General features: G+C 41.2%; 1 protein-coding gene across 4 annotated transcripts in view; it reads left to right on the plus strand.

The window, feature by feature from the left end:
- The window catches only part of LOC138188018 (uncharacterized), a 131,237-nt gene that overhangs the window by 33,958 nt on the left and 69,562 nt on the right, over nt 1-27,717 (plus strand). Inside the window, exon 1 of one of the 4 annotated variants that reach the window (XM_069129385.1) lies at nt 24,770-25,235. The exons of 1 other annotated variant lie outside the window; for it this stretch is intronic. In XM_069129385.1, the coding sequence (XP_068985486.1) occupies nt 25,187-25,235 (49 nt within the window). In that variant the 5' untranslated portion in view covers nt 24,770-25,186. Of the gene's footprint in view, nt 1-24,769; nt 25,236-25,407; nt 25,557-27,717 lie in introns of those variants that run through there. 2 more of the 4 variants (XM_069129384.1, XM_069129387.1) reach the window with 2 other exon arrangements.

The following is a 27,717-nucleotide window of genomic DNA, read 5'->3' on the forward strand; positions in this document are numbered from 1 at the left end:
GTCTGGATCCTCTGCTGTTCTTCTCTCGTTTCGTCTTCCTCTCCTTCTTCCCAATAATGGAAGAGGGTTGAAAAAGTATCCTTCGTTACGAAGCAGCTACATGGCCTTGGCAATTCCCTTTCTCCACCAGCTTTTTGAACTCTGTTCCTCCAAATTCTGTCTGGTCTTTAGATAAGTGCGCGTTCCAGTATTGGAGGATAAAGAAAGACCACTTGCGTGGCCTGCAAGTATTTCGACATTATACTTTGCTCGAATGTCGTTAGAAGCTTTTTACTGCTTGCTGCTTTTTATAGATCAGATTATAAATGTGAATTATCGTAATAATATTTGCTATTTAAATTCCATTGGTTGTATCAACATCGGGTGTCTACCTATCAGTTTAACCAGTTGGCTGTTTCTGACGAGTATACTCGTCACGAAGAAATAACAGTTTTGTGCTATGACGAGCCCTGTCAGTGATAGAATGAAAAAATAGAACAGTCATTTCGTTACAACTTAATTCTGTGTTATGACAGCCACGCATATCGTGTGTTTGACGAGTATACTCGTCGATGCTTACTTTTTCCGACATATTTTAGGTATACATTTTTCAAAGAGGTCGCAACAGCTGACTGGTCAAAAGATCTTCTTTAATCTAACTTACAATACGTGACACGAGAAAATAAGAAAACGTGGAAAATGTATAAATAGATTAATACACGTTATACAGTAGCAGTTGTCATAGCAGTAAAATGCATTTTATTGTTGAGGTTATGTTCGTTCATCCTATGTCTAAAAGTACCACAATGCATTTGGATTAATGATAGCTTTAAATTAAAACGTTTGTAATAAAAATTCCTGTTGCTATTTAAAAGAATTGCCAAATACTGTTGCGAGAGCTAAAAGGTAAAAGCTTCGAGTGAAGTTAAAATAACCTAAAGTTGGTTAAGGTTATAGGTTACGTAAATTAAAAGAGCGGCAGAAAACGGAAATTTGTAGACGTACGATGGTATTTAAAACGCGTGATAAAATCCGTTTGAGCAGAAACTTGACAAGGAAGAAAATAATATTTCACTCGATCAAGGAACAATATACCGAATTAACTAACGCTTATCCTCGACGTTCTCAGGCAAAAAGAGCGGACTCGATGCTTAATTACTCGTCGAAAGAGAGCAACAAGGTCACTCGAAAATTGCTTCTCGAAAGAGCAACACTCGCGTTCGCGCGCGCCTGCACACATAACCTAAGTGCAATCTCATTAGGCGCGCCTAATTGCAACGAGAGGGGATTATAAACCTTTCAAGGCTTTTTCGTAAACGAGCCGGCGCGTTTTTACGCGAGTCAAAACGCGCACCCACTTCCGCCGGCTATCATTTCGCAGACTCACGTTCCAGTCGTAGCGACAGAACGTCTGTTTTACGCTGGTTTTACACTCGCACGACCGTCTGCTCCGCTGCATCGCCGAGAGCCACTTTCTACCTTTGGTCAGAGAAAATTGAACGTACATAACCTCAACAATGAAGCGTCTTCGAGCTCCTTATGGATCCTTCTCCTCGACGAATCCTGGCTTCTTGCTGTTTTAAATCGTTCAAAGAACTTTCTGTATTAGGAAATCGATGCAATCCAAATGAAATGCAGTTTCGGATTTCAGCTAACCTCCCAAAAGAATGTTTTGCAATTCTTTCAGGTAACGACAAGAATTTTTGTGATAAACCCTCATCCGTTCCTAGTGTCAATTTGATATACTTTTCCCGTAGAAGGTTACACCATTTATAGAACAATTTTTCTTACATTTTTGGCACGTTGTGCATGTGAAATCCGATGCTTTTAAAAATGAAAGTTATAGCTATTGTTAATTCAAACATGGCGTTCCTAGACGTAGTCTGAACGAACATAACCTCACTAATGAAACTTTTCAATCTGTTCGACTTGAATTATGGTTGTTGATTCAAAAGCATCTGCTAAATTCTAAATCATCGAATGATCAATGAAAGATCAATGTGCGACGAACAAAGAATAAATGAACGATGAAAAGGTTTTGTAAACCCAATTATATTTATTTTCAATCTGCCTGATGAATACTGGCAGCTTTCATCTCGCTTGGTTAAAAGAATTTTCTGAATCAGTAGATGATCGATAACAATTAACGAGCGGTCGGTAAACGATCGATGAACGATGCAAAAGTTCTAGATAGTCGATTATATTCGTTTTGAACGGTAATGTTGAATATAACCTCAATTCGAGTGGGGGAGAAATGAATTTATTTGGCGTAGCGATGGAAACGGTAAAGCCCATGGCCGAAATACGCGAAACCGCGGATTCTATGGACGAATCGACGCAATTGGCCGTAAATGAAGGGAGCGAACCGTTGTTTTAATCGCGACGAATCGACTGGGCTACATTAACGCGGCATTATCGGTCAGGTTAATGGCTGCCACGTCGTTCTGAAGTCGTTCACTCGAACCTGCTCGTCTACCTTTTCGCTTGCTAAATGCAACCGTTACGCGGTTACATTTAATTTATTACAACCTGTCGTCTAGTTGCACGCGTCCCAGGACGCTTTATTAAGAACTTGTAACGAAAATACGATCGTGAAGTAAGGCAATAACTCAAAACACTGTCCTCGGGATAGCGGCTTCTTCGGCAGATTGCCTCGGGCAAAATTGATACAACATGTGAATCGGCGAACAAGGATCAATAAAATCTCCAGCAACTTCGTACACCGACGAAACTTATCATCCCTTATCGGATGGTTTTAGAGACAAGAGGTATTAACGTATCGAAAATTCCCTCCACGCTGTTCCACGTTAATCCTGTCAGATTATACTGTTTCGTTCTATTGCACTCTTATTATTAACTTCATTCGGTCTCTCGATCATACCAATTGAAAACCTAATACACGAGTACTCAAGTAGTCATTGATCATTTTTTTCTGAAAAGATCGAATTCGTTTCTTCGTTAGAACCGGAAGAAGTATTAAAGTCCGGAATATAGAAAATTCATAGGACTCAGGATGAAAAAGGAATGCTCCTTGAAAGTAATCCAGGCACTTGCTTGCTTCTCACGATACGTATCCTAATTGCCAAATTGCTGATGGACAGGATGCGATGGTTTTCTTCTTGAAAATCATCATAACTGATTTATCGGCGCATCGTTGGTCTGTACACTTAGATAGAATCCACATACTGGTACGTACACTCGCTACTAAAGCGTGAACCCGAACCTACTAAATACGATGGAGTATCGACCCACAAATGGCCCATATTCGTTGGAAAGTTGATGCAGATAACCGAGCAACAATGGGTATCATGGTATTAGTTTGGAAGAAGGCGCGAGCCACGCGAAAAACCACGCTGCCAATTATCTCGAGGCGCACATCTGCCCAATTTCTGTCCGTGACCCCTGCTGGACGACAGCAGCTGTCCAATTTCGAGGACAGGCCCTGCACGTGGAAAGTCAATTGGCGTAGAGGGTCACCAGGCCCAATTAACATTATCCAGGATTTTGTAGATCTCATTAACGAGGTCCGACAAAACCGGTGCCATTGTCCTATCGTTGGAATTAGGGAACAACTACTTGAGGGGCTACCAGGAGCACCAATTGTTCCCCTATTACAGAGGGTACTACTGGTCATTCGACTCGATTCTTCCATGGATTTCCAGCGATTTGTTCGTCGAACAACCCGATCCGACCTATTCTCTATTATAATTGGTATTTTGCAAAGTTTTTTCCCCCCCTCCTAATGAAGTTCTGTAGGTGGAGCTTTTGATCATCGAAGATGGCTATAGCTAGTCAGATTCGAGCGATATTTCATCGCGACTTTACTCCGGTCCATCGTAACTAACAAAATATACGAGGGATATTTATGGGGTTAATCGTAGACATGAGAACGATGGGTGGTAGGATGGATGTCCAAACAGTGTCGTTTGAGAGTTGTTTTTTAGGGCGTTTCATCTTACGCTAGAGACGTACTGGTATCAATAAATCAGGCGACTAGCTTCTCCCTATTCCTCAGTGCCTCGAAATGAAATATTTCACGGTATCTGTAATATTTGAAGATGTACATTTCTGACGTGTCTTGGACGCGTGCTGCTGTATCGTCTTCGTATTGTAAATTAATTATCCGCCAGAATATAAAAGAGCGAAACGGTAAGAGAGGACTTTCCAATCCATAAATCGCAAGCTGTCAATGTCGTTGATATTATTTTAGTAAATTATAACGCAAGGAGGTGGAAGTGCTTAATGGTGGACAGAGGTGGGAAGCGATCGATAGCGCGATTCCTCGATTGAACCCGAACGACAGCTCGGTGACATCGCAGTTTTTCCTCGTCGGTAACACCGTTACCCGATTAAAAGGGAACCTCCACCCCATCCAAAATCCTTCCCTTGCATTCCCACGAGCGGATGTCTCTGCTCTGGCGTTCTCCTCGCCGCTTGTCTCAGGCGTAATTACTCGTCAGGACTCGTGTCCGCTTTACTCATCGGCGATGAACGAAATCTTATCCTGCTGTGCTAACGAGCAAAGCGAAACTCCGATCTTCCCCTTCCTCTTGCAAACAAAGAGGCACGTTAACAAAAGTTGGCGAGGCAGAGAAAAATGAAAGCGAAAGATAAAGGAGGAAATAGCCGAACGAAGAACAGGAGGAGATGGAAGGTGTGGAAGGAGAAACAGAGGACGACAGGCAGACAGAGAGAGACTGAACTAGAGAGGGTGGAAGGGAACGGTCGGGAATAAAAGGAAATAAAGGGAGAAAGGAGACAGGGTCCAGGTCCAGTCGAGGTGGCTGTATTTTCCGTCGGAAAGACACGAAGTGGGTCATCTCGGCTAGAGAGAAGTTCGTAAAAGCGTAAAATGCAAAAGTAAAACGACCAGAGTAAGAGAAAGAGGGGAACAGAGAGCAATGGAGGGAGGCAGAGAGACGAAGAGGAAGGCTACACCATCGTGCAGGAAGCTAGAGCTGCCGTTGATGTATACTTCGAGATGATTTGCATAAAGTTTCTCCCTGGCGATCCCTGGGAGACCGGCGAGGACGAATGCAACAACAACGAGCTACGAGTAGTAGATGGAAGGAGGAGGAGGAGGAGGAGGAGGAGGAAGAGTAGGGTTGCCTGTTCCGTCTTTAGACGGAGACCCCTCCATAAATCAAGCCAAATACTATTGACGCCTGTTTTCTGGCAGCAGAGAGGGACAATAGATGGGGGTACAAGCCTAATTTCCAGAGCTGCCTTTCAAAAATGGCCTTGGCCTTTCGCGTACAGCCTGGTTGGGTGGAGGAAGAGTTATAAGTTGCGTTCAAAAGATAGAATATAGGAAAATCTGCAAAGATATCTTCAATCGTCGAAAGACTAATTGTAAATTGGTGATACAGTACTCCTGTAATAATTGACAATTAGGTCAATCAGCACTTGTAGAGTGCTTGAAACAATAACAGGGATAACATGAACCATAAGAATAACGGGGTTTGTTGGTCAGGCTGGGGTAATGAAGCGAATCCAAGTTACTGAGCTGTGCCAGCAATGTAATTACCAAGGTAACTCTATCTACAAATATTCGGTTAAGACGGCAAGCACGGTTGATGATAGTCGAAGGAGGAAAGCGTATTGCATTTTTACAATTTGATTACTATTTAATATCTTGAAGAAGATATTATACACAATATCATTGAGAGATTACAATTGAAACGCGTTACCCGTGTAAAAATATTCATCTATTCGCGATGAATGATTCAACGTCTGAGCAGGAACCAGACTGACCCACATATGGGTCAGGCGGTCACGAACACTAAACGCGTGAAACACGTGTTAAAGACGTCAACAGAAAATTATTTACCACTCGTCACTCTGATCCACTCCTTTGCATTATTAATTTATAACGCTCCCTCGTAATTAATGCAGCTGGAACGTACAACTCCTTGCGAATCTGTGCCTTCGCGTACACGTAGAAAAATTCAATTTCCTACGTCGAGACATAGAAATCGAGAATCCCGCTTCTCGCCTCGTTGATTTCCCAACTATCGATCATCATCCGCTTAGTTCGCCCGCCGTGCATCTGTCGTTATTGAAATCCGCGCTCGTTTGTCTTCCGTCCTGAGTAATTACCGGAGCCCGTCGATGCGTTCGTTTCTCCTCTTTCCATCCACGCCCAACAGGCCGCGCGATTCCCGGTGTTCGCCGTGCACCAAAAAATCACTTTTGCCGGTTATTCTTCTCGTCGTTCGCGATGCTCCTGCCTTGATTTCGGTGTATGCTCCTGCACATCCGGGCCGGAGGCTCGTTCCACAGGGTATCTTGGGCAATCTGACGATGGTTAGGACTGGATTCTAACTGCTCTACCTCGGTCGATCGAAACGTCTATAGTCTGGCAAGAATTCATTCTGATTTTAGACTTTGTAGCTTCACGAAGATTGTAAGACACAATGTTGGTGGTTGTTCATGGGTTTTGTGAATACAGCAAACATTCGCTATTAATTGCACGAAAGTATTCTCTGCATAATTGCACGATCGTCATCCCCGCTACTTACGCGGTTTATTCCCTCGACGCACCGTGAAGCTCGTTTGGGTAGCGTGACATAATCTAACGTCAGATGTTGCTGGGACGATGTATATCTATTGGGCTGGCAACTAAGTGATTGCGGATTTTATCATTAGGTGGTATTGACAAAATCCGCAATCACTTAGTTGTCAACTCAATAGGTACGTACAATACGAAAGCGAATTTCTTTTATTTTTGATTTTTTTTTTAAATTACTCTTTCGTCAATGTATTTGCGAAATATTTGTAATTAACACGTCATCAAACATGGTATAATTTGAATCATATTTACTTACACTCGTCGTTTATTTGCTAAGCAAATTGGACCAAGTTATAGCGTGTTTGGTGTCATTTTAATCAGAAAAATGTGACAAACGTGTTGGTAAACGTTTCATTAATCTCTCACGGAAAATTGAGAATTTTGATTTTCTCTCAGTTTCGTTCCCCTTTTCTACGCGATCGACGCGCCCCAAGACCTCGGTGTCGAGCGATACAATCGTTTCTGCATCTGCATAATTGCAACACTTGGGTTCCGATTTTTGTACAGTTATCCAATGTTTTCTCCGTTCGTCTGAGAAATAAGAAGGTAAAAACGTTCAGGTAATTAGAAGATCGAAGTGCCACGAGTATGCCAACTTGTCGATACATTCTAATTTTATGCAGCACGTTTGAATCTTCTGTAGGTAGCTGCAGGCCTAATATTGTGGTTTTTGAAATTTGGTTTTGAAATTGCGAATCGAGTACAGTTTTTGAATAGAAACGATACGATGCGATAAAAGTAAGAGTTTTATTGATAAAGAAATCGATAGATTTTAGAGGTTAAAACTTCGGTCGCCAATTAATTCCTCTTCCTCGGTTAACCGATTGGCTGAGTGCAGACTTTCTTCGTAGTTGAACGCTGCATCCCTCTGTCAGGAATTATTTTTGTTTTCCACCTGACAGCTTCCTTTCAATATATCGAATTAGAGTTGCTTCCTATTGGACTGTGTTCTCCGAGGGTGAAGCTTTTATTAGAGGGTGGAGAAAGATCGACTTGAATAACTCTCAGAATTATGTGTATCGAAGGAAAAAGGAGCTTCTCTCCAGATAGAGGCAAGTTACTTAGTAAGAAATACGAGCCAGTTATCGGAATCGCATAGACTCCTTGACACGCGGCTCCAGAAGATGCGTCACGAAACTGACGAGAATCCTTGAACAATGCTGCGATTAATTTAGCAGCCAGCTCTGTCTTTGTGAAATAAAATGCGCTTTACCCTTTAAAACATTTTCAAACAGAATAGAAGCAGGCGTTGATCGTCAAAAAATATTATATTTTCGATCAACATGGAAGACAAATTCTTGACTATGTAAGTTTTTGCTAATTCGCTAGGAAGAAGGGCGAACGAAAATTTGTAGAATATTTTTGAAAATATTCTTACGAGCTTCCCAATGTTCAACTTAAATTGTATCAAAAAATCTATTTTTCAATTCCATCGTCGGACGAATATAGTTCTTTTTATGGAATATTTCTCGTTAGAATTGTTCCAGCTGGTGTACTTAGCGATATCATTCTGAACTATTTCCTCAAGGCCATATGTCAGACACGCTCCTTTGGGTAGGATTACTGTTACGAGCGTATTAACTAATTGGGTTTACTTGGAATCAGGATTGAAACGATATTATAGTTTCCACATGGACGACATCGATGTTTGCACGATCGTGTTTGTTCACACGATAGGCATTGTTTGAACACTGTCCTGCAACACGAGTATTTTTACGTGTTTGCAGATATCCTCGATTCGTTTGTTGTGTCGATCGTTCGATTTAGAGGAGATTATTGGAAATTGATTATTAATATCACGATATCAATTGAAAGTCGACGTGATTGTTTTATGAGTAGTTTATCGTATCAACTTTATTCCAGCTGTTAATAAAAGTTGAATGGTAGATACGACGTAGATTGAACGATGAACTTGATATAATTCTCACCTGAATTTGCCATTTTAATGCACAGTTAACTAGCCTCAATTAGGTTTCGTGTAATGCTATCTGAAATCTGTCATGAACTCAAACTGAACCTAACTCAATGTGGACCAATCTGCTATCGAATCCAGTTTCAATTCAAACTTAACCTAAATCAAGAACTATCGCAATCTGAAATTAACTTATTGGTTTAATATGAATTTAGTGTAAACGACACCCAATCAAAACCTAATCCGGGTAACTGAACCTAACCTAAATCTGTCTAAAATGCCTGAGTTCCTAAATTTGTCATCGTCTACCTTCAATCTCGATATTTTCTCCGACGTACTATAAACCTAGACCTAACCTAATTGAACTTAATATCGTAATTTACACGTAACTTATACGAAACCTAATGAAAAACTAATCCGAGCAACTGAACCTAACCTAAATCTGTCTAAAATGCCTGAGTTCCTAAATTTGTCATCGTCTACCTTCAATCTCGATATTTTCTCCGATGTACTATAAACCTAGACCTAACCTAATTGAACTTAATATCGTAATTTACACGTAACTTATACGAAACCTAATGAAAAACTAATCCGAGCAACTGAACCTAACCTAAATCTGTCTAAAATGCCTGAGTTCCTAAATTTGTCATCGTCTACCTTCAATCTCGATATTTTCTCCGACGTACTATAAACCTAAACCTAACCTAATTGAACTTAATATCGTAATTTACACGTAACTTCTACGAAACCTAATGAAAAACTAATCCGAGCAACTGAACCTAACCTAAATCTGTCTAAAATGCCTGAGTTCCTAAATTTGTCATCGTCTATCTTCAATCTCGATATTTTCTCCGACGTACTATAAACCTAGACCTAACCTAACTGAACTTAATATCGTAATTTACACGTAACTTATACGAAACCTAATGAAAAAGTAATCCGAGTAACATAACCTAACCTAAATCTATATCGTTCTCTCACTTAAATCTCGCTATTCACTCAGATCTACTATAAACCTAATCCTAACCTAATTCAACGGTATATCATAATTTATACGAAACCTAGCTCTAAATAGAACTTAACCTAAGTCTACCTAAGTACCAAAGTACTTAAATCTGTCTCTATTACGAGTCTTGGTCTAATTAATTTTAACCTAATTTAACTCCACGGCATACACGAAATTCAATTTTAACCAGAACTCAGCTACGTAGTTTTAACTTGAATTTAATTTGAATCTCCTATCGCGATTCTATCAATATCGATAAAAATTGTATAATTTAATTTGATTCTTCGTCGGCCGGGGTGGAAAGCTTTGCTGGCCGTGGATTTGCCGATTCCGATCGGTAATTTTATCGGGTCGAAAGTTCGCCGGCCGTTAGGAAGTCGGCCCAGGGGCCACTCATCTCAGGCGAATTATGCGGAAAAAATTTTTTTTGATTCCAAACACAGGCGGTTACCATCGATCCACATCCGGTTGGCGTTACCGTAGTTACCGAGTTTTCCAAAAATTCCAATCTTTCAAATGGAACGAATGGACGTTCCGGGTAATTGTACGAAATGCGGGCTCGGCGAGATGCAAGCCTAAACGAGGGTAGGAAATAAAAGCAGCCCGGGTTACAGACCGGGTGCAACTCGAACGAAGGAGCGAGACGGAACTTTTTTCAATCGACCTGCGCCCATATACGGGCAATAGACGTATAAAATATTGCGCCGCAGTAAAAGGATCCTTAAAGTGCTCGTAGAATCACAAAACGTGGCCTCTTGTCTCTATTTAGACTCGCTGGCTGTTACGAACAAAACGTCGATTCCCTCGCGTCCAATGCTCTTAGCCACCTGTCCAGCCAACCTGAATATCAGCCTAATTCGCGGCCCAGTCACCGGTTTATAATTTCACTCATCCTTTGTTCACCTCGATAGCCAGCATTTTATGTATTTTGTCTAATACATCGGGTTATCAGGCTCGGACCAAGTATGTCAAAACGTTGGTTTATGATCGCAATTTGCTACTTTTCACTTTGGTAGCCTCGGTAGAGTCAGCTACTATGAGCAGCAATGTTAGACGGTTGGAGCAGGCAGTTACAAAATACGAAGATTGGACTTACAGCTGGAGAATGAGGAATGACAGGGGAAATGTAAATGGACGGTTATGGAAGATGTCTCGTCTACCAACAATGTTGCAAAAGTCAGCTCGATCGCTGTACTCGGTGCAACTGGATGCATGTTCAATTATACATATTTCTTCGGTCGGTGGAAAAATGTAGGTCAGCAAAAGTGAGCAACGAATAAACATCAAGCTTCCTGTTAAACCGAGAATATATGCGACACACAGTCTTTTCAATCATTGGTCGAGGCTTACGGTGAACGTTGCGTGTTCCGTACACGTGTTTTTCAACCGCGCCATTACACGTTCTTTAGTCGATGAAAAGCGTAAAAGCGAAAATTCTCAACAGCATTACGGGAGATAATCTGCGGAATGGTTTTGAGCAATAGCTTTACCCAGCTCTATCGTACGCGACTGTGTGTCAATTTGGAATGCTGCTACTTCGAAGCTGACTGTAGCTGAATTTGATTAAGGGGGTATTCTGGTCCAGAGGCATGAATTTCGAGCGATTTTTGAAGCTCTGTACAAGCGAAATAAAAGATATTTTTGCCATCCTTCTTTTTAGCATTTGTTTATTGATATTTCGAGATTACGTAAAAAATTCACTGAAAAAAAACTCGATATTTAAAAAGTTACGAGCTGGCAAAGTGGGTGCTGCCAAAAAAATGGGGTGTCGTGGCGTGCATGATATCGACTCTTCTGGTCATCCGAAATAAAAAATGCGAACGGATTCTTAATTAGTATGGATGTCGCTATCGTCTGAACCTTGGGAAAGTCAATACAACATTTTTTCACAAAATGACGGCCGTTCGAAAAAAAATTTCTTATTTCGCACGTTTTTTTTTGACAATTCCGAACGTTTAAAAAATAGTAATATTAAAGATTTTGAGCTGAGCGTGGTCCGGACGATAGAGGAGTATACAAGGAATATTCAGACCAAATTTGAAATAAATCGGTTCGTTAGAACTTGAGATATCGTGCACGCCAACTCGAAAACAGTAGTTTCGAGAAAAACGCGTTTAAAGTTTTGAGACAAGTTCACTCGGACAACGTCTACCGTCTACTGTTCATTTGTTCCGGTCGGACCGGAGCAGATGCCGCGTCACGAAAATGACTGTAACACATAAAATAATTGAAATTTTGAAAAATCCTTTTAAGGGCATATTCTTGAATGTCTAAACTTTGGAAATATGAAGCAAAATTTTTTTCGATTTTTTCAAATTTCTAGACCAGAATACCCCCTTAAAACAAGTCAGTAGGCGGCGGGGCAGCCAGCCACGCTCGTTAAGGCCCAGAACTGAAGACGACGTGTCGCCAGTTCGAATCCTCGGCTAAGAGAACATTGAAAAAAGAGACAAGTCAGTAGGGCGGCCATAGTCTTGTTCTTTTTTCTGTCGTGTCTCGTAAAATTGAAATTAAAATACATTTTACTGTATGTAAAACGAACAGGCTACGTGTGACAATTATTGTGTTTTGTCATTACCACCTAATGACAAAATCCACAATCACTTAGTAGCCAACCCAATATATTGGACATACGTGCCGGGAGATATCAGGTTCGAGTGAGCGTGAATCTTTAGGTACCTTAGCGTGGCAAATGTCACGAAGCCTAATTTTTTCTCTTCTTAAATTTTCTGCGCCTGTTTAAATTTCTTTCGCTGGTCTGCTTATCGTACATCGCTCTGAGCAAACTTGGTCGAAGGTTAGAAATTCCAGCCATCTACGGCGAGGAATATATGGTCGCTACACCGGTATATCCAGCGATCTGCTGATATTCGTACAAATATTTTATCGAGAAAGTACGCTATCGGCCAGCCACGAACGTAAAACGTTATTGAATTCGTGAACTCACGGGGAATAATTCGATCGAAGTGTTACTGGAATTAGGAAACTCGCTTTAGAAATAATACCCTGTGTTTTCCCCGAGTGAACCTGATCCACTGAATTTTTCCTATTTCCTTCTGCCGAACGACCAGCTTGCAGATAAAGCTGCAACAAATTTCTCATACTAATGTCGTTTTCAGCCATCGAGCATTTACTTTTAAATAATCTCTTTAGAAAATCTTGGGATTTTTTTACAATCGTTACGAAAGAAAACCACGCGCCGATTAAACGAACGAGTGTAAGTTCGTGATTGTAGAAATCAAGACCGTACGGATCAAGATTGCACAATGTATGACTCGAGTTATGATTCCTGAGTGAAAATATGTAGTTGGTTTGAAGGCGTGTGAATCGAGGTAACCTGGGTTGAAGTGGTGCAGTAACCTGATTTGATTTAGGAAGCCAATATCACAGGTCTAAAATTAGCAAATAGCTCTATTCTTTACCTTCGTTCGAAGTAAAATTTGATCGAGCCAAAAATAAAATTACTTTTAGCAACTCGTCTTTTCCATAACGGTATCGTATCGGTTAAAGTGAAAACTTCGTGTCTGACTGATTAGCCGACATCAGAAACTGAAAAGAAAAAAGAACACTGGCAGTTCGAAGAAGTATCAAGTTACTAGATTGTCTATCCAGAGATAGCTCAGAAAGTGTAAAATTTGAAACTCCACACGATAGACCAGTTCTAATGTGAGAAACCCAAGTAGAGCCAAAGTATGCAACTGTTAGCTGAAAAAGTAATTCGTAAACCGCTGCAGCATTTCTAACTTATCATCGCGCACGAAATCTGATATTCCAAGCTGCAAAAACTATCGAACACCATCTCGGGCATCGGAGACTCGAGAAAGACCAACGTAACTTATCTTATCTCTTAGATCTCCACAAATTCCAACATTCGCGTCGACCTCGAAGCCTGACATTGCAAACATCAAAATATCAAATTCTCCAGTTGTCCAGTTGAAAATAGCTCGAGTTCAAAGACTGTGCTTCGAACTGTCCCTCGAGGTGGCAGCACCGCCGCTCCCCTTTAATTACCGCCAGCAAATTGCAACAAGATCTGGCTGGGGCTGTGTAGGGTGGCGAATAGTGACAAACGGCGAAGATACTTTTCGCAAAACGATGAGGGAGGGCAGCTGGTAGAACGTGTGGTGCATCGATAGCGTAACGATCGCGTGCTCATTATCCTGGCGGGCGGCAGGGCCGTATGTTGCGCATTCCAGCCGGCAACAGAACTCCATATTTATGCCGGCGGCCAGCCATATGCGTTTAAATACCCTCCACGTTACACGTATCGTGTATACGCGTACGTTATGCTAACGGTATGTGTATGCGAATGCTATCAAAACGCGACACACTACGAATTCGTGTCTACGTGACTGGCCACGATAAACAGGATGTCTGGAATCTTTATTCGATCGGTTATGATCTTTCGTGCAGCCTCGGGGGGGGGGGGCGTATAGGTACCGTGGGCATCGCCAGGGAATATTAGGCAACTTGGGGGCTCTTTGCATTTTTCAACCCCTTAGCAAACCCAACTTCTTGTATCTTTATTTCCAATAGAAAATCAAATTTACCTTGATTACTTGCTGATTTTAATGAAACTTTACCAGGTATGTAAATATGAAACCGGAATTTTTGTATAGAAAATACACGTTTATTGTATGAAAATGATTAAAAATATTTTATTCGAAGTATTGCCCATCGCTAGCTATACATTTTTCCCACCTGTCTGGCAATTGGTGGATGCCACGCCAAAAAGACTGTCGCTCTTTTGAGGCAAACCAGTCATCGAGCCATTTTCGTACATTTTCGTAAGAAGCGAAGTGCTGGTCGGAAAGTGCGTGTCCCATCGATGCAAATAAATGGTAATCGGACGGAGCCAAGTCTGGTGAGTAAGCCGCGCGCGAAAGTATTTCCCAACTGAACGCTTCGATCGTTTCCTTCACCGGTTTTGCTGTATGCGATGGTGCATTATCACGAAGCAAAATTACTTTGCGTTGCCCTTTTTGATATTCTGGTCGTTTTTCACGCAAAGCTTGATTCAAATCGAGTTGTTGTTGCGTTTGATCGTCATCCTCATCCAACGATGCTTGCAATTCGCTGTCTTGAAACGTTTTCGGTGGTCTTCCACGTTCTTCGTTCCTCGCGTCAAAATTGCCACTTCTGAATTTTTTAAATCACTCGAAGCACCGTGATTTACCAAGAGCATGCTCACCGTAAGCTTGGACGAGCATTCGATGCGATTCTGCAGCAGTTTTCTTCAAATGGTAAGAGGAAATCAATGCTGTCCGCAAATCGTAGTTTCCAGGCACAAAATTTGACATGTTCAACGCTATTACAAACTATGCTGTCGTACGAAACTTGTATCGTTCCGAGTCGAAAATGTTTGCGAGATGTCAACAAAGACTTTTGGCATCAATGACGCAGTTTAGCGATAACTACATTATCAGCTAGGACCATCTATAGGCAAATTCCGGTTTCATACTTACAGACCTGATAATTACTCGAGATAGAGCTGTTTTTATTAATTCAACGCTTTTACTTGGAAAGAAATAACTCGGCAAAAGAAGCAACTGTCTTAGGTTTGGCTGAATTTCTATTCGAAGGGAAAATGAAGAACGATATTATTCGAAATAATCAGCTATTTTGATTAACTATCACTTTGGTAGTATAGGACAACGTGGGATTAAGATGACGTGTACATATGTGTGCAACGTATGTGTATTGTATATCATAACCCGTGTAATCGAGTTGAATTTCCGGGCTAATAAGCTGAAACGAACAAGCTACCAGTAGCATTTCGATCAACTTTACATGCTGTTGTTGCAAACCGGTCAAAGTGTCGAGAAAGTCACGAGTGGCTAGCGTTAATCCAAGACATTGTAATTTATGGCTAGGTAACTGAAAGTAAATTAGGTCCGTAGTAGATCACAGTTTGTTCCGCAATTATCACGAATTACCGTTTCCTACGTCCTTTCGCCAGCCTTAGCTCAGAGGCATCCTGCCAGCCCAATGATGACAGAGAGACGAAAAAAAAAAAAAAAAAAGACAGGTCTACGTAAAAATTAATCGAATGACACACTTGCAAGCCCTGCATTCGTCTAGCTCGCCTCTGGCGATGGTGGGGGCGAGGGTTACAGGGCGACCTCGTCCCTTTGCTCCCACCGACAGAGCATTGTGCGGCCCAGCGAAAAGTTAGCGAGGACAAAAAGAAGTGGCCCCAGCGCCGGCGGACTTAATGAGAAATAATTGAGTTAAGGCGAGTTATTTTAAGCGGAAAAGTTGCCGTCGAAAAGCGTAGCCTTGTCGAGCAAACCGGCCGGGTCTTCGTTCAACTCGTCGAGAAGAGGAAGAAGAAGAAGAAAAAAAAAAAGAAGAAGAGAAAGTTTCTTGCGGCGCGTTAATCGATCGACCAGAACAATCTGAAGAATCAAATTCGACGAAGTTGGACGACGGCTAAACGAACCATAAGCAACGATCCCACTCTAATGGACAGTTAAGTTTCCCACTGACTGATCGAGTTACGAGCAACGTGAGAAAATTGACGGCGAAAAATCCCACCTCTCCAGTGCAAGGACACCTTTGACAATTTCAATGAACCTGAGTTTCGGGATTTATCACTTGGGACACGTCCATCCTTATAATTAGACCGCGGATATCGAGACAAATTTAGACTTTGACGAACAACGATGGAGACCTTTAAATAGCACGGTGTTATCCAAATATTAATTTGGAATGTTAAATATTGGATTCTAAAATTACGATAATTCATATAATTATAAACAATATGAGGTACAGTAACTATAGCTGACTAAATACTTCATTGGGATATTTTGTATATTTTTGCGTATTATCTACACTTCCGAACAATGATATTTCCCATGAATGCATAAATATCCACGGTCTGCCGATAATTATTTCGAACGACGTCAAAAATCGATGGCTTACGTAAATTCCAACCAAAGACACGTACGATTTGCATCGATAATCGATACGGTAAACAAAGTGTTCATTGCTTGAATAATAAATTACGACGATAACAATAACCTGGAAATGCTTCTATAATAAAAGTGAGGTAAACTATAAAAGCAGTACCGTTTGAATAATTGCGAGCGGTTCTGTATACAATCACGAAGAAGACGCTTATCTGGAGTCGCAGATTAACAACCTTTGTTTCGTCCTGATCTTCGTTATACTTTGCTAAAAGGATTACGGTCTATCTTACCGTTTCTTCTTAGAAATCTCTTCTAAGGCAAGCTTTCATTTTCTCAGGTGTTAACATCCACCTAACCTCTAACCTAACTCCGATCTAATCTACACCTAACCTAACTCTGACCTAACCTAGTAACCTAACCAACTCGACCAACATTTCTTTCTTGTTTAATCGTAAACAAAGAGGCTTTAGTTCTCTGTAACAAAGGTATACGTGTATTCTAATAGACAAATAAACAAATGAAATGGAAATTAGGCTGAGAGAAATACGTTCTATGAAATACCTTGGAATATGTTAGGTTAGGAAAGTGTTTCAAACGTAGAGATCTCTTGTTTTCGAACGAGATTTTGTTCTGCTTATACAAACCCTGGATAATTCCCCTGGATAATTTCATTAAATTACAGTTCGAATCTTGCAACTAGAAATTAAGAATTTTTGGAATTAGCAATTTGTACGTTTCGGAAATGGGATTTTTCGAAACTGCTACTTGGTAGAATTACTGTGCTATATGCAGAGCTGTTACCGTATATCGGTTCCAAATCGGTTCTATAGATGTCCTTTATGTGAAGGAATCCTAACCTAGAACATTTTTTCGATTGTCAACTTTACGGAACGCAATTTGTCGTGCCTGTCCGAGTAACTTAATATATTTCGATGGCACGGTAGCACATAGCGAAGGATCAACGTAGGTAGATTTCATCGATCAGCTGCGGAGTTACTGCCCTATGGTATAATTTAGCCATTTTCGAGGCGGAGGAATTTGGCTTTGGCCCAATTTCGATGAATTTTTCAGTAGGTTGGTGAACCAATTAGGTTCACCTATTTTACGATTTCCAAGCCAGTGACCGGGTCGTTGGGCCATTTAAAGTGAACGTGGATCAGACAACAGGTGTACAGTTTGCCCAAGTCTCGTCAAATTAACCGTTTCGTAAGCATTAATTGACGGCTAATTGTCAAGTAATAATTAACGTTTTATTCCGGGCAACTTTGGCCACTCCCCTGTGAGCGCAACATGTGGACGTGGCGAGCAGCAACAATAGGCTCCGTGTTAATTAATCGAACACGCTCGTTTATTCGATAAACATTTACCAACTCGAATAACCGATTTGCTCCATCGATAAATCAGGCTGATCGATGCTTCTTGAAACTGCTAACTCGCCTACCGTTTACATTCGTCTTGGTTCTAATTAACGTGGAAAATCGAGGATTAAACAATAGAACGACGTATTTCTCACACATAAAAATCACGACTAATTTTAATCGAGATCTGCATTAGATAAGTCTACTTTCCTTTAGACTCTTGCCCGTCCTAATTTCAATATAAATCAATCAATAAACGGCTATCAGTCTTAAGCAGAGTCCAAGTGACGCTAAAATAGGACTCGGTGCAATTATGTGTATTCTTCTGTGAACGTGACAACATCGATATCCGGGTGTTTTTGTCGCAGCTAGAGAAATAATGCACACGAACGTAAATGAATTATCTATCGAACTGGTAAGGTTGGATCGCCTCTCACTAACTTTATACTAACCGGAATTATCAAGCGAATGGAAACAATCTGGCAAAGAAACTCGGTTAACGTAATGGGGAAAAATTGTTCAGACACTAACACTGGAATCAGCACACCAGCCAAACTGACTGGTTTTACAATTTTATTATAAAATTCCTACTAAAAATCATGTAATTTTTTCCCCCGCAATGATGTAATGACGTTCGCAACGATAATATCGTACGTGATATCGATGAGCTCGTAGAATATTTTTGACTACTTTTTGATATTTGTTCAGTTTTAGAATTCTTATGGCATATGAACCATTTTGTGTGTTTCTTATTTAAAAAACCACCATTTGGGGATTATATGTTAACCAGCAAGTAAGTAACTGTATCGAAAATCGACATTTAACAAAATTTGAAGAAATTTTGCAATATTTAATTATTCTAACCTATGGTCGTTTTAATCCACAGTGTCCTTCTAATCGCACGTGTAGTCATTTTACCAGCACGTGCACCACTTGAGATCAAACGAAGGAGCAATTAATAAAGTGCGGCGATCTTGCAAAAATCCAGAGAAACTATTTGAAAATGAAACTGATATAAAAATCGCTATTGCTCGCATCTTAATCTCGTTAGGTGGCACTTGGACCACCGTGGCTGAAATGAAATAAAAACACACGGCGAGTGATTAACAAGCCGTAGGGAAAATGCAGTGGCTGACCAACCTAATCCAAGAAACCCTATAAAAACCAAATTTAAAAAATCATCGCTCCGCTTGCAGCGTAGTTGCTTTAAAAAGTGCGGCGGCGCTAGACCCGCTCGAAAGCAAATAACCAGCTCCCTGGCCAGCCGTTCCCAGAAAAATATCGCTTTATTAAAAACGCAAACTCGGCTGGGCAAACGTTTGTCACCGTTCCAAACATTTATGCCTCGCGATAAAAGGATTAATGCTCGGCCGTTTCGTGACCCACAACCTTCCTATTATATTTTTTTTCTTCTTCCGTAGACCCCGGGGCCGTGGACACTCGCCGTCTGCCCTGAGTGCACGCGTAAAGAGAACTAGCGCGCGCGCACACTCGCTTGCACACACACACACACCTCAACCCCTTGAATAACCATGGAACATCGCGGTTCAGATTTATCGTATATTATTCCTTACGATTCCCTGCTCCGTTATTTGTTCCTTCCTCCCGTGGTCCTCCATCTTCTCCAGGGAATTTTATGGAACCCCTTAAATCGACCACTATAAGAATAGAAGGGGTGGGTTGGCCTCGTTGTTCGATCTATACTCTCTCAATTTCGTGTATCCTGGCTGAGAAAGTGAGAAGGGTACGCGTGGATGATGTTTTCAGCAGATCTAGTACGTTCATAGTAGCCGACGCGTATGGACCCTCATAGTGCTGCACTCTCCACTTTTTGCACATTTTGGTAGGCGAATTTCGTAGGTGCATCCTGTTAATGCACAGTGAGGACGCTGGCTTTGGTTAGCGACGTAAGATGAGAAGCGATAAAGGGGCAAACGCGAGGTCTAATTTTGCTGCTTCCATGGCAAAGAGTATCGTAGATGCAGGGGCAACGTGGATGACAGGGATCGTAAAGCAAGGAATAGCGTCAGTCATTGAGCACCTTGCTGCAAGAATCGCGAGAGTCCAGCTTCTACAAAAGCCCTACCTGTTCAGGTCTTATGTATTGGCTTGGCAACTAAGTGACTGCGGATTTTGTCAATAGGTGGCATTGACAAAATCCGCAGTCACTTAGTTGCCGGTCCAGTACTTCTGTACATCGCTGATCGATAGGTGCAGGAATCAGACGAGTGCAATGCGTCCGTATCGCTTCTGTCTCTTACGATCATGATCGATGACTGATCGTGGTTACCTCATTGGCTCCCTACAACAAAAATATTGTACCACGATGGAATTTGGGAAATGTTTTCACCGTGGCTAGTAGATAATCACGATCAGGTAATCGAGGCTAATCAAACGATCTCCTTTCGGTTCGATCATAGCGGTTTTATGATCCTGACTCGAGTATCGGGGGTTCCTTTAAAGACACCCTATAAGCAGAAGAGCTCCCTATGTGCCAGGGGCCAGAATACGATGACAGTGTGCCATGCTCGTCGTAAGCGGCGAGTAAAAGGGGTCGTGCGACTATCGGCGTAGCGATCTTGCGCGATTAAAGTCGTGTGGATTCGAAAAGCGATATTTTCTCCGGGAAAATTAAGTAAGTGGCGTTCTCGATAGAAAACGGTGCCTTTACGTGGGTTTTACCGGATAAGTGACGCGTAAAGTGCATCGTGCGCGGTTATCTTATTTATACCCTGTGTGTACATCGAAGGGAAGGAAAACACGGGGCAGAGTGTGCGGTGAAATTGAAAGAAAAAAAGGAAAGGAGGGAAAGAGGAGAAGGAAGAAAATGTAAAAAAGAGACGTAATTACCGGGAAGAAGATCGCCACGCGGCCCTTCTGGTGCCCCCTTTGCACGTTCAACGCCATGGCGTAAGTGTTTGTGTTTTGCAATTACCGCTTTCTGCTGGCCCACCCGAAATGAACTCCCGCGAGTAATTAACCTTCCTGGTGGTTTGCTCCGGCCACGTGCGAACGAGCTTGCTCTCCACTCGGTGGAAGCGCCTTCGGAAATTTTCAAATCCGTATCCTCGCCGTAATTCGCCACATTGTAAATAGCGATGGGATGAAGCACGCCACGTATGTAGCCATAAATACAAATTAACACAGTCGTCTCCCTCGGGTCTATATGACCCGAAGCTGATCTTATACTTCGATACATATTGTTAGAATATATATTAGTCATTAAATAATCATTATCTATGTATACTTTAATAATAATATCTATGAGCATATATAGATCTATTCTCTGTCTATTAACACGTTGACTGGCGCGTCACCCATATTCGGGTGACAGCAAAGTTTTTGATCCGACAGCATCAGTCACATTCGGGCGATAGCGAAATTCCCGGTCTGGTCGTGTCACCCATATTCGGGTGACGCTTATTTGACTACCTGCGAAGGATCGTCTATTACGATATATATTGGGTTGACGACTAAGTGATCGCGAATTTTGTCATTAGGTGGCATTGACAAAATCCGCAACCACTTAGTTGCCAACCTAATAGTCACGAAGTATGTAATTTTATTATTCAACGTAGTTTCCGTACTTTTCGCGCATTGCATCATTCTTATGAAGAAATAATTGAAGAAGAGAGGATATCCGGTGAGATACAAAGCGAAGGGGACAACGGGGTAAAATCCAATATCCAACGATCGCCTGGTAGTTCGAACGCTACCCGGAAGAGTTTTGAAAAAATTTTCCATTATCCTTGAACGATGTTAGCAGCGAGGAAACGAAGAATTCTATATTTTTCTGAATCTGTCGGGGTTTTTTTTTTATCTACTCGCGACGTGCTTGAGCCCGTCGCTAGTCACGAAGCTTAACTCAATAAGGGATGGTTATTAAGATGTGTGGTTTGTCGCCGAAGATCTCGCGAGATTGAAAAATTGGCGGAACTCGGCAGGGTTAGGTCGCCTTTTTCATCGATCCTGTTAAATCTTATCGGAGGATCGCTGTGTGCAGGCGTTTTGGGTAACAAAGGTGTCATGATTTATGGAGGATTAAGGCACGTTCCCATCGATCAAAAAGGGGTCGCGGTAAGGTCGTGATGCGATCGTTTTAGAGTCCTTAGAGATAAAATCGCGATTATAGTCGCGGCTCCATTACGGCCACATCACGATAAAGTCAGCTCGTCGATGGGCATTATTAAGTGTCCTTAATTCGCGACGCAATAACATTTTCCCCAGAAACCACGTTCGCCAAAGCGAATTTTAACATTTCCAGTGCATTGGATCAAGAGAAAAGGAAAAAAAAATTCCACATCTTAACGATTAATACAAATAATTTTTGTTTCTATTTTTTTTTACTTCAACATTGAGTCGAGTGGTCATTCGTTGATCAGACTGCGTTTGCTATGTTTTTGTGTGTATAGCGTAGGAGAGGTCCTGTCGTATCTTGTCTACCATCTTTCATAATTCGCGCACGTTGATAATTTTCTCCGCATTCGTCCCTTCCAAGTCTTCATAATATTCGTAGACAAATATTTGCCGTGAGTATCGTAGATGCCTGCCCTCGCATGAAAGTTTAATTCGTAGCGCGACGCTAATATCCAAAAATTAACAAAAAAGAAAAACGCGTACTCGTCATACTATTGCTGCGATCTAAAAATTTTCCTTGATGGACATACGAAAGAGGAAGAGATAAATTCTGGACGAGCTCGAATAGAAATGCAGAAATAAAGGAAAAAATCGATATCCATTGATGCACCATCTCGACCAGAAAATCGCGAGAGTTGCGAGTTGCCGATCGCGCGGCGAAATAATGCTTGCCACTAATGGGACGTTCTTGCGTGGAAACGTAGAATCGTGTCTTTGCGCATGCGCGTGTCCTTTGCTCTTACACGGACCCCGACAGCCGAGATTTATCGCGTCGATTCTTCGGTCGGTTTTCAGGCAAAATAGCGACACATTGTTCCGCGTCCACGTTGAAAAATCGCTCACTGCTCGATTTCTGCCTCGATTTTAATCAATTTTCGACCCTCTCGAGTTGCCATGCTAGGAAAACACGATTTTTCAAGAGCGTCGCTCTTCCGTTCGGGGGCTCAGGTGGCGTGCTAGCTTCGTTTACGTTTCTTTTTTTTCCCACCGATAGCGCTGCACAGAGATTTACAAGTGCCCTGTTTAACCCTTTTGTTCAGAATTGTTACGTTCTATTCATTTTCTCTTCTGTTGTACACGAGGATTTCTAGGTTAGGAACAAACGGACGAGTTAATCTCCTGAACATAACCTGCTTTTTTAAATCGACAGGCGAACTTCATTTTTATATTATTTGCAGATTTACCTTTCATTCATCGCAATGTATTATTTGTCTGCTTTTATTATAATTCCTCTTATCATTCGTCCATGTTCGTATAGCAGATTTTCATGGTAGTAACACCTGTGAGTAACGTGGCTTTTCTGATGCAAACCAGATAATCGCACAAGTTCGTTGGTATGCAGTTGGTCGTGTGTAGGTATCAATTATACGATGTTCCTGTTCATCAGAAACAGCTAGATACCTGTTATCCTAGTCACTTACTCCTAACACCCTTGAATTTCCTAAAATCGATGGTCTATGCCCATAGCTGAAGCAAAATATTTACTAGAGATTAGTTGGAAAGTATTTGTTGTTTGACGACTGTATGTGCACAGGAGAACTTGTTCTGATAGTACAATCGTCAGGGGAACCCCTGGTGCGGTAATAATTGCACAAGTGCACACGCGACGATAACTGTAGCGGCTTGTTATTGCGGTTGCACGGTTTGACGCGATTCCGTTTGTTTATGGGTGTATGTAACCATTCTTCCTTCCGTGATAACTCGACCCTCCTGTCGATCCATTGATCTGACCGACGAATATATACGACTTTCTCACGCTTCTAGCTATTACCTCTGATGTTTAAAAAATCATAATTAGTAGGATAGTTTTTTCTATTTTATTTACATAATATTATCCGGTAATTTTATTTTTGATTTGAGATCAATAGTCCAAATATGAATAATAATGTCCCTTAAAAAATTCGATATAATTTTTTGCCAAAAAGAATACCTCGTAACCGCTGGTCGATAACATTAATTCAGTAGATGCTATATTTACATCACCGAACGTTTTCCTATTTCCGTTTTCGGTTTTTGGGAGTTGATTAATTCGAAAAATAATTAAGGGAGAGAGCGGAGGATAGGAAGAACAAGAAGGGGTTGCGTCTGTCTTTTTGCTTCTGTCGGACAACAAAAATCTAATTAAGTCGTCAAGAGACCGTGTCCCCGTTTGGGCTGGAATAAAAAGCGGGAAACAAATTTTCCACTGCCGGCTAGAAATTTTTTCCCGCCGGTCCGGTATTTAAATACAGAGGAATTCCCACGGAATTGTTCTTGCGAAAAACAAACGAATAAAGGGAACATCAACAATTACAACAGTGCTCCGCCGCTGGTGCTCGACAAACCCACCCATTTTACCTTTCGAAAAAAGAAGAACACGGAAAACCTACCAAACGACCAGAAAAAAAAAAGAAGTAAAATCTTGCTAAGGGGAACAATAAAGTCATTAGTAAAAAAGTAGGGGACCGATCGTAGCGGCGCCACCCCCTAATTGCCATTGCTTGGCTCGCTCACACAATCATTACCACTGACCCGCCACTATTTGCCGCTTTCCCTTTCGCCGTGCGTCAGGAAAATTCCGAAACAGCCGCCTCCTTCATCTAGTCCCCACTATGGTCGTCTATCCGCCCCACCGAATACCAGTTGATCTCGTTCGGAAGCAAATCGCGGGGACAAAATCTCGTTGACTCGAAACGAGGCAATCTTCCAGTCTTCGGGACGCGGTGGTGAGGGTGCGGGCCACGATACGCCGTCCCTGAGGCGTGTTCCTACTCTCAGGCGCGCCGCTCTCCCCACCACGCCAACCGAAAGGGCGCAACACGAGATCGTACGCGCTCGGTTGTCTTCGGCGTTGCTCGGCCACGCTGCTGCTCCGCTCGACGCCAGCCATGAACCGCGCGGTGGGGGTAGCCGTGGAGTGGGCGGCATGAGCTCGCTAGGGTCGCAGCACTTGGACACGCGATCATCGCGCGATACACACGCTCTTCCCAAATGCCTCACCGGCTGCAGTTATTTCCTCGCGACGCGTGCCTTTCGCGCGATCGTCACGCGTACGACTTATCGTGAGGGAGGTCAAGGGGAGTCCGGCAAACCTCTCGAACCATTCGGTACTTACTCTGCTGCCTTCTTTTTGTCAAGGTGCTCCTTGCCGCGGCCCTTTCCCATTGTGACTCTGCCGCCTTGAATTGTGACTCGGGTATATTACAGTGCGTGGACTACTGCTTTCGTGAGCTGACACCGTGTGTGACGCTGTTCTCTGTGAGACTGTGGTGAAGCATTAAAGAAGATTCTTAGAGAAGATAGACTGGTTATAAATTGATCGATTGCCTGACCATGGATTGGAGACTCGGATTGCTGTTGTTGACCTGTCTTCTTATTGATGGTGAGTGACTTTTCATCTGGGGGACGTTTCTTAGATGCGTATAAGAGTATGTGGTAGGGTGTTACGAGGGTGGCTTTAGCGCTGTGTCACTCGGTGCCGCAGTCGCAGCTAGAGTAGCGTGCGTTCGCTGGTATTAAAAATTCCAACCTATTCTGACCGTCGTTTGTTCAATAACTGCCGGAACATAGTATCCAAACGCGCGATGGTGCCATCGCGGATTTTCTTTGGAGGAATTTCAGCGGATAGACTGAACGGGGCCAGGCTTGATTGGGTTTCCAGAAAAGTTATGACTGACAGGGATATTGTGCTCGTTAGAGGAAGGTATAAGAAACTTTTTTGGGGCTCATAATGATAGGGAACAGATTTTTCTTACAGTTAGGTTCGTTCTTAACTATCGTCTCAAAAGTTATTAGACTTTCTACGTAGGACAATTTTATTATTACATGTTATATATAATTATTAATATTTTGTTTATTATTATATAGTTTCAATATTATAATAGCGGTCACATTTGATCAAGATGTGATTCGATCGTTACAAACGAGCACTGTGTAAAATATTTGAATTGGATCATTATATTTAACCGCCGTTAGGGTTTCCTATGTAGATTAATTTTCTTTTATATTTTTATATTATCGTTATTATTTTATATTACGATATTCAACTTATTCATAGCAATTAATTATTTTATGTCGCTCTTTTCGTAAATCAATGGTATTCTATTGTAATAGAATTTTCACTGTTTACATGTTTTTGCGACAATCTCCACGTTTCAGTATCGATCACAATAAACATACCAAAACAAAGTCAACCTTCGAATGGTAGGAAGTTCCAAGAACTGATAGCTTCGAGGCATTGCACAGTAATTCCTTAACTAATCACATCAGCATGTTTAACAGGTGAAACAATATATACTATGGAACAATTTATTATAAGAATTTTAATTAAATTAAATTTATTTCTATTTTTATTCGATTGAAAGGAAACACGAATTCATTCAATTTCTATATGTAATCTATGTATAAATATTATAATAATTTGTAGATCTCGTTTTATTTCGCTATTTTACCAGGCTACGAAATGTAGGATTCATTTACGCCTCTTGTTTATTACACTAATTACTGTATCTTACCGTACTCGTTAGTGTTGTGTACAAGAATTTAGTATCACTGTTAACACCAGAGTTTACCATCCTATAGCTAGATATAAATAATTATAATCAAAATAATATGGTGCAAGTAAGTACTTAAACTATAAAATTAAACTATAAAATTTCTGCGAGATATCAACATATTTTATTAACGATTCAAATTCGCCGTAATATCGAATTTTCTGAAATTTCCACGAAAAATAACCTTATTTCGATCGCTTTGGCAATCGTATTATTAATTTCGTCAGGAACACTAGCGCGCATTCGGTAAATGGCAAAAACAAGAAACACCGGAAGCCCCGCCATTGTAGCAGACTTGTTAATTCCAGTTGTAAACACCAGAGATTCTTTTAGCTGATACTCATCTTAAGTATACTTTTGTACGTTAACAACAATGGCTAAAGGATAATGTACTATTATTTGGGAGATTTAGATAAGAGACAGGAAAGCAGTAATATTGCTTTAAAAAGCCAGCAACTCGTGACAATAATAATTATCCCTACTTCGTTAACGAGCCAAACTACTGATCTTCCTAGCGATTTTTAATTAGCAAATGGCAGTCTTCCTCTCTTGGATATTAAAAAGAGAAAAAAAAAAACTCTATTTATAAGATGTATCGACCAATCTGATCTACAATCTTTTGTCGTCGTTTTATTATTTGCACGATTCCATTCTCCCAGAATTTACTATACTTTCCTGAACGATAATCCGGATTTGAAAATTCCTGGAAATCGAGGAAATTTCAACGCGTTTGACTCGGTCTCTTTCTGATATCTCGATGTCACCGCGAATTATCCATTTTTCGTCTACCATGGAAATTCGTCTGAAAAGTAATTCGTTTTGTAACGTATCGAACAATGCATAATCCAAACGTCGTACCTATTGTTACCACTAACATAAACAGTTCTCAACGCTGTATTTCGATATTCGCGATATTTCAGCAGTCTCGTTTATCGCGTGATATAGATTACTTCGAATGAAACTTGATATCTGCTCGTTATTAATCACAATATACGTTCTAGAGTGCTTAACGCGTAGACTGCCAGGCGAATTTCACATATTTAAAAAAAATTTTTTTTTACCCATTCTCAGATATACTACACCATGACATTTAATCTTCGAAAAATATTACGTGGCATTTGCACGTTGTTTCCTGATAACGTTATCTAAATCATTCGCACGGTTGAACAATTTTTAGCCCATAAGATTTATCTTATTTTAACCTTCTCGAATTATGATATTTCAGTGTTGCTTTAACGTTAGCAACTAGCTACGCGATTTTACACGATATTTAATACAAGATTGAAAGCCGATAACAATTTCTCCATATAT

The sequence above is a fragment of the Bombus flavifrons genome, chromosome 16 (genome assembly GCF_040668555.2).
Source record: "Bombus flavifrons isolate JBK064 chromosome 16, iyBomFlav1_principal, whole genome shotgun sequence".
Lineage (NCBI taxonomy): Eukaryota > Metazoa > Arthropoda > Insecta > Hymenoptera > Apidae > Bombus > Bombus flavifrons.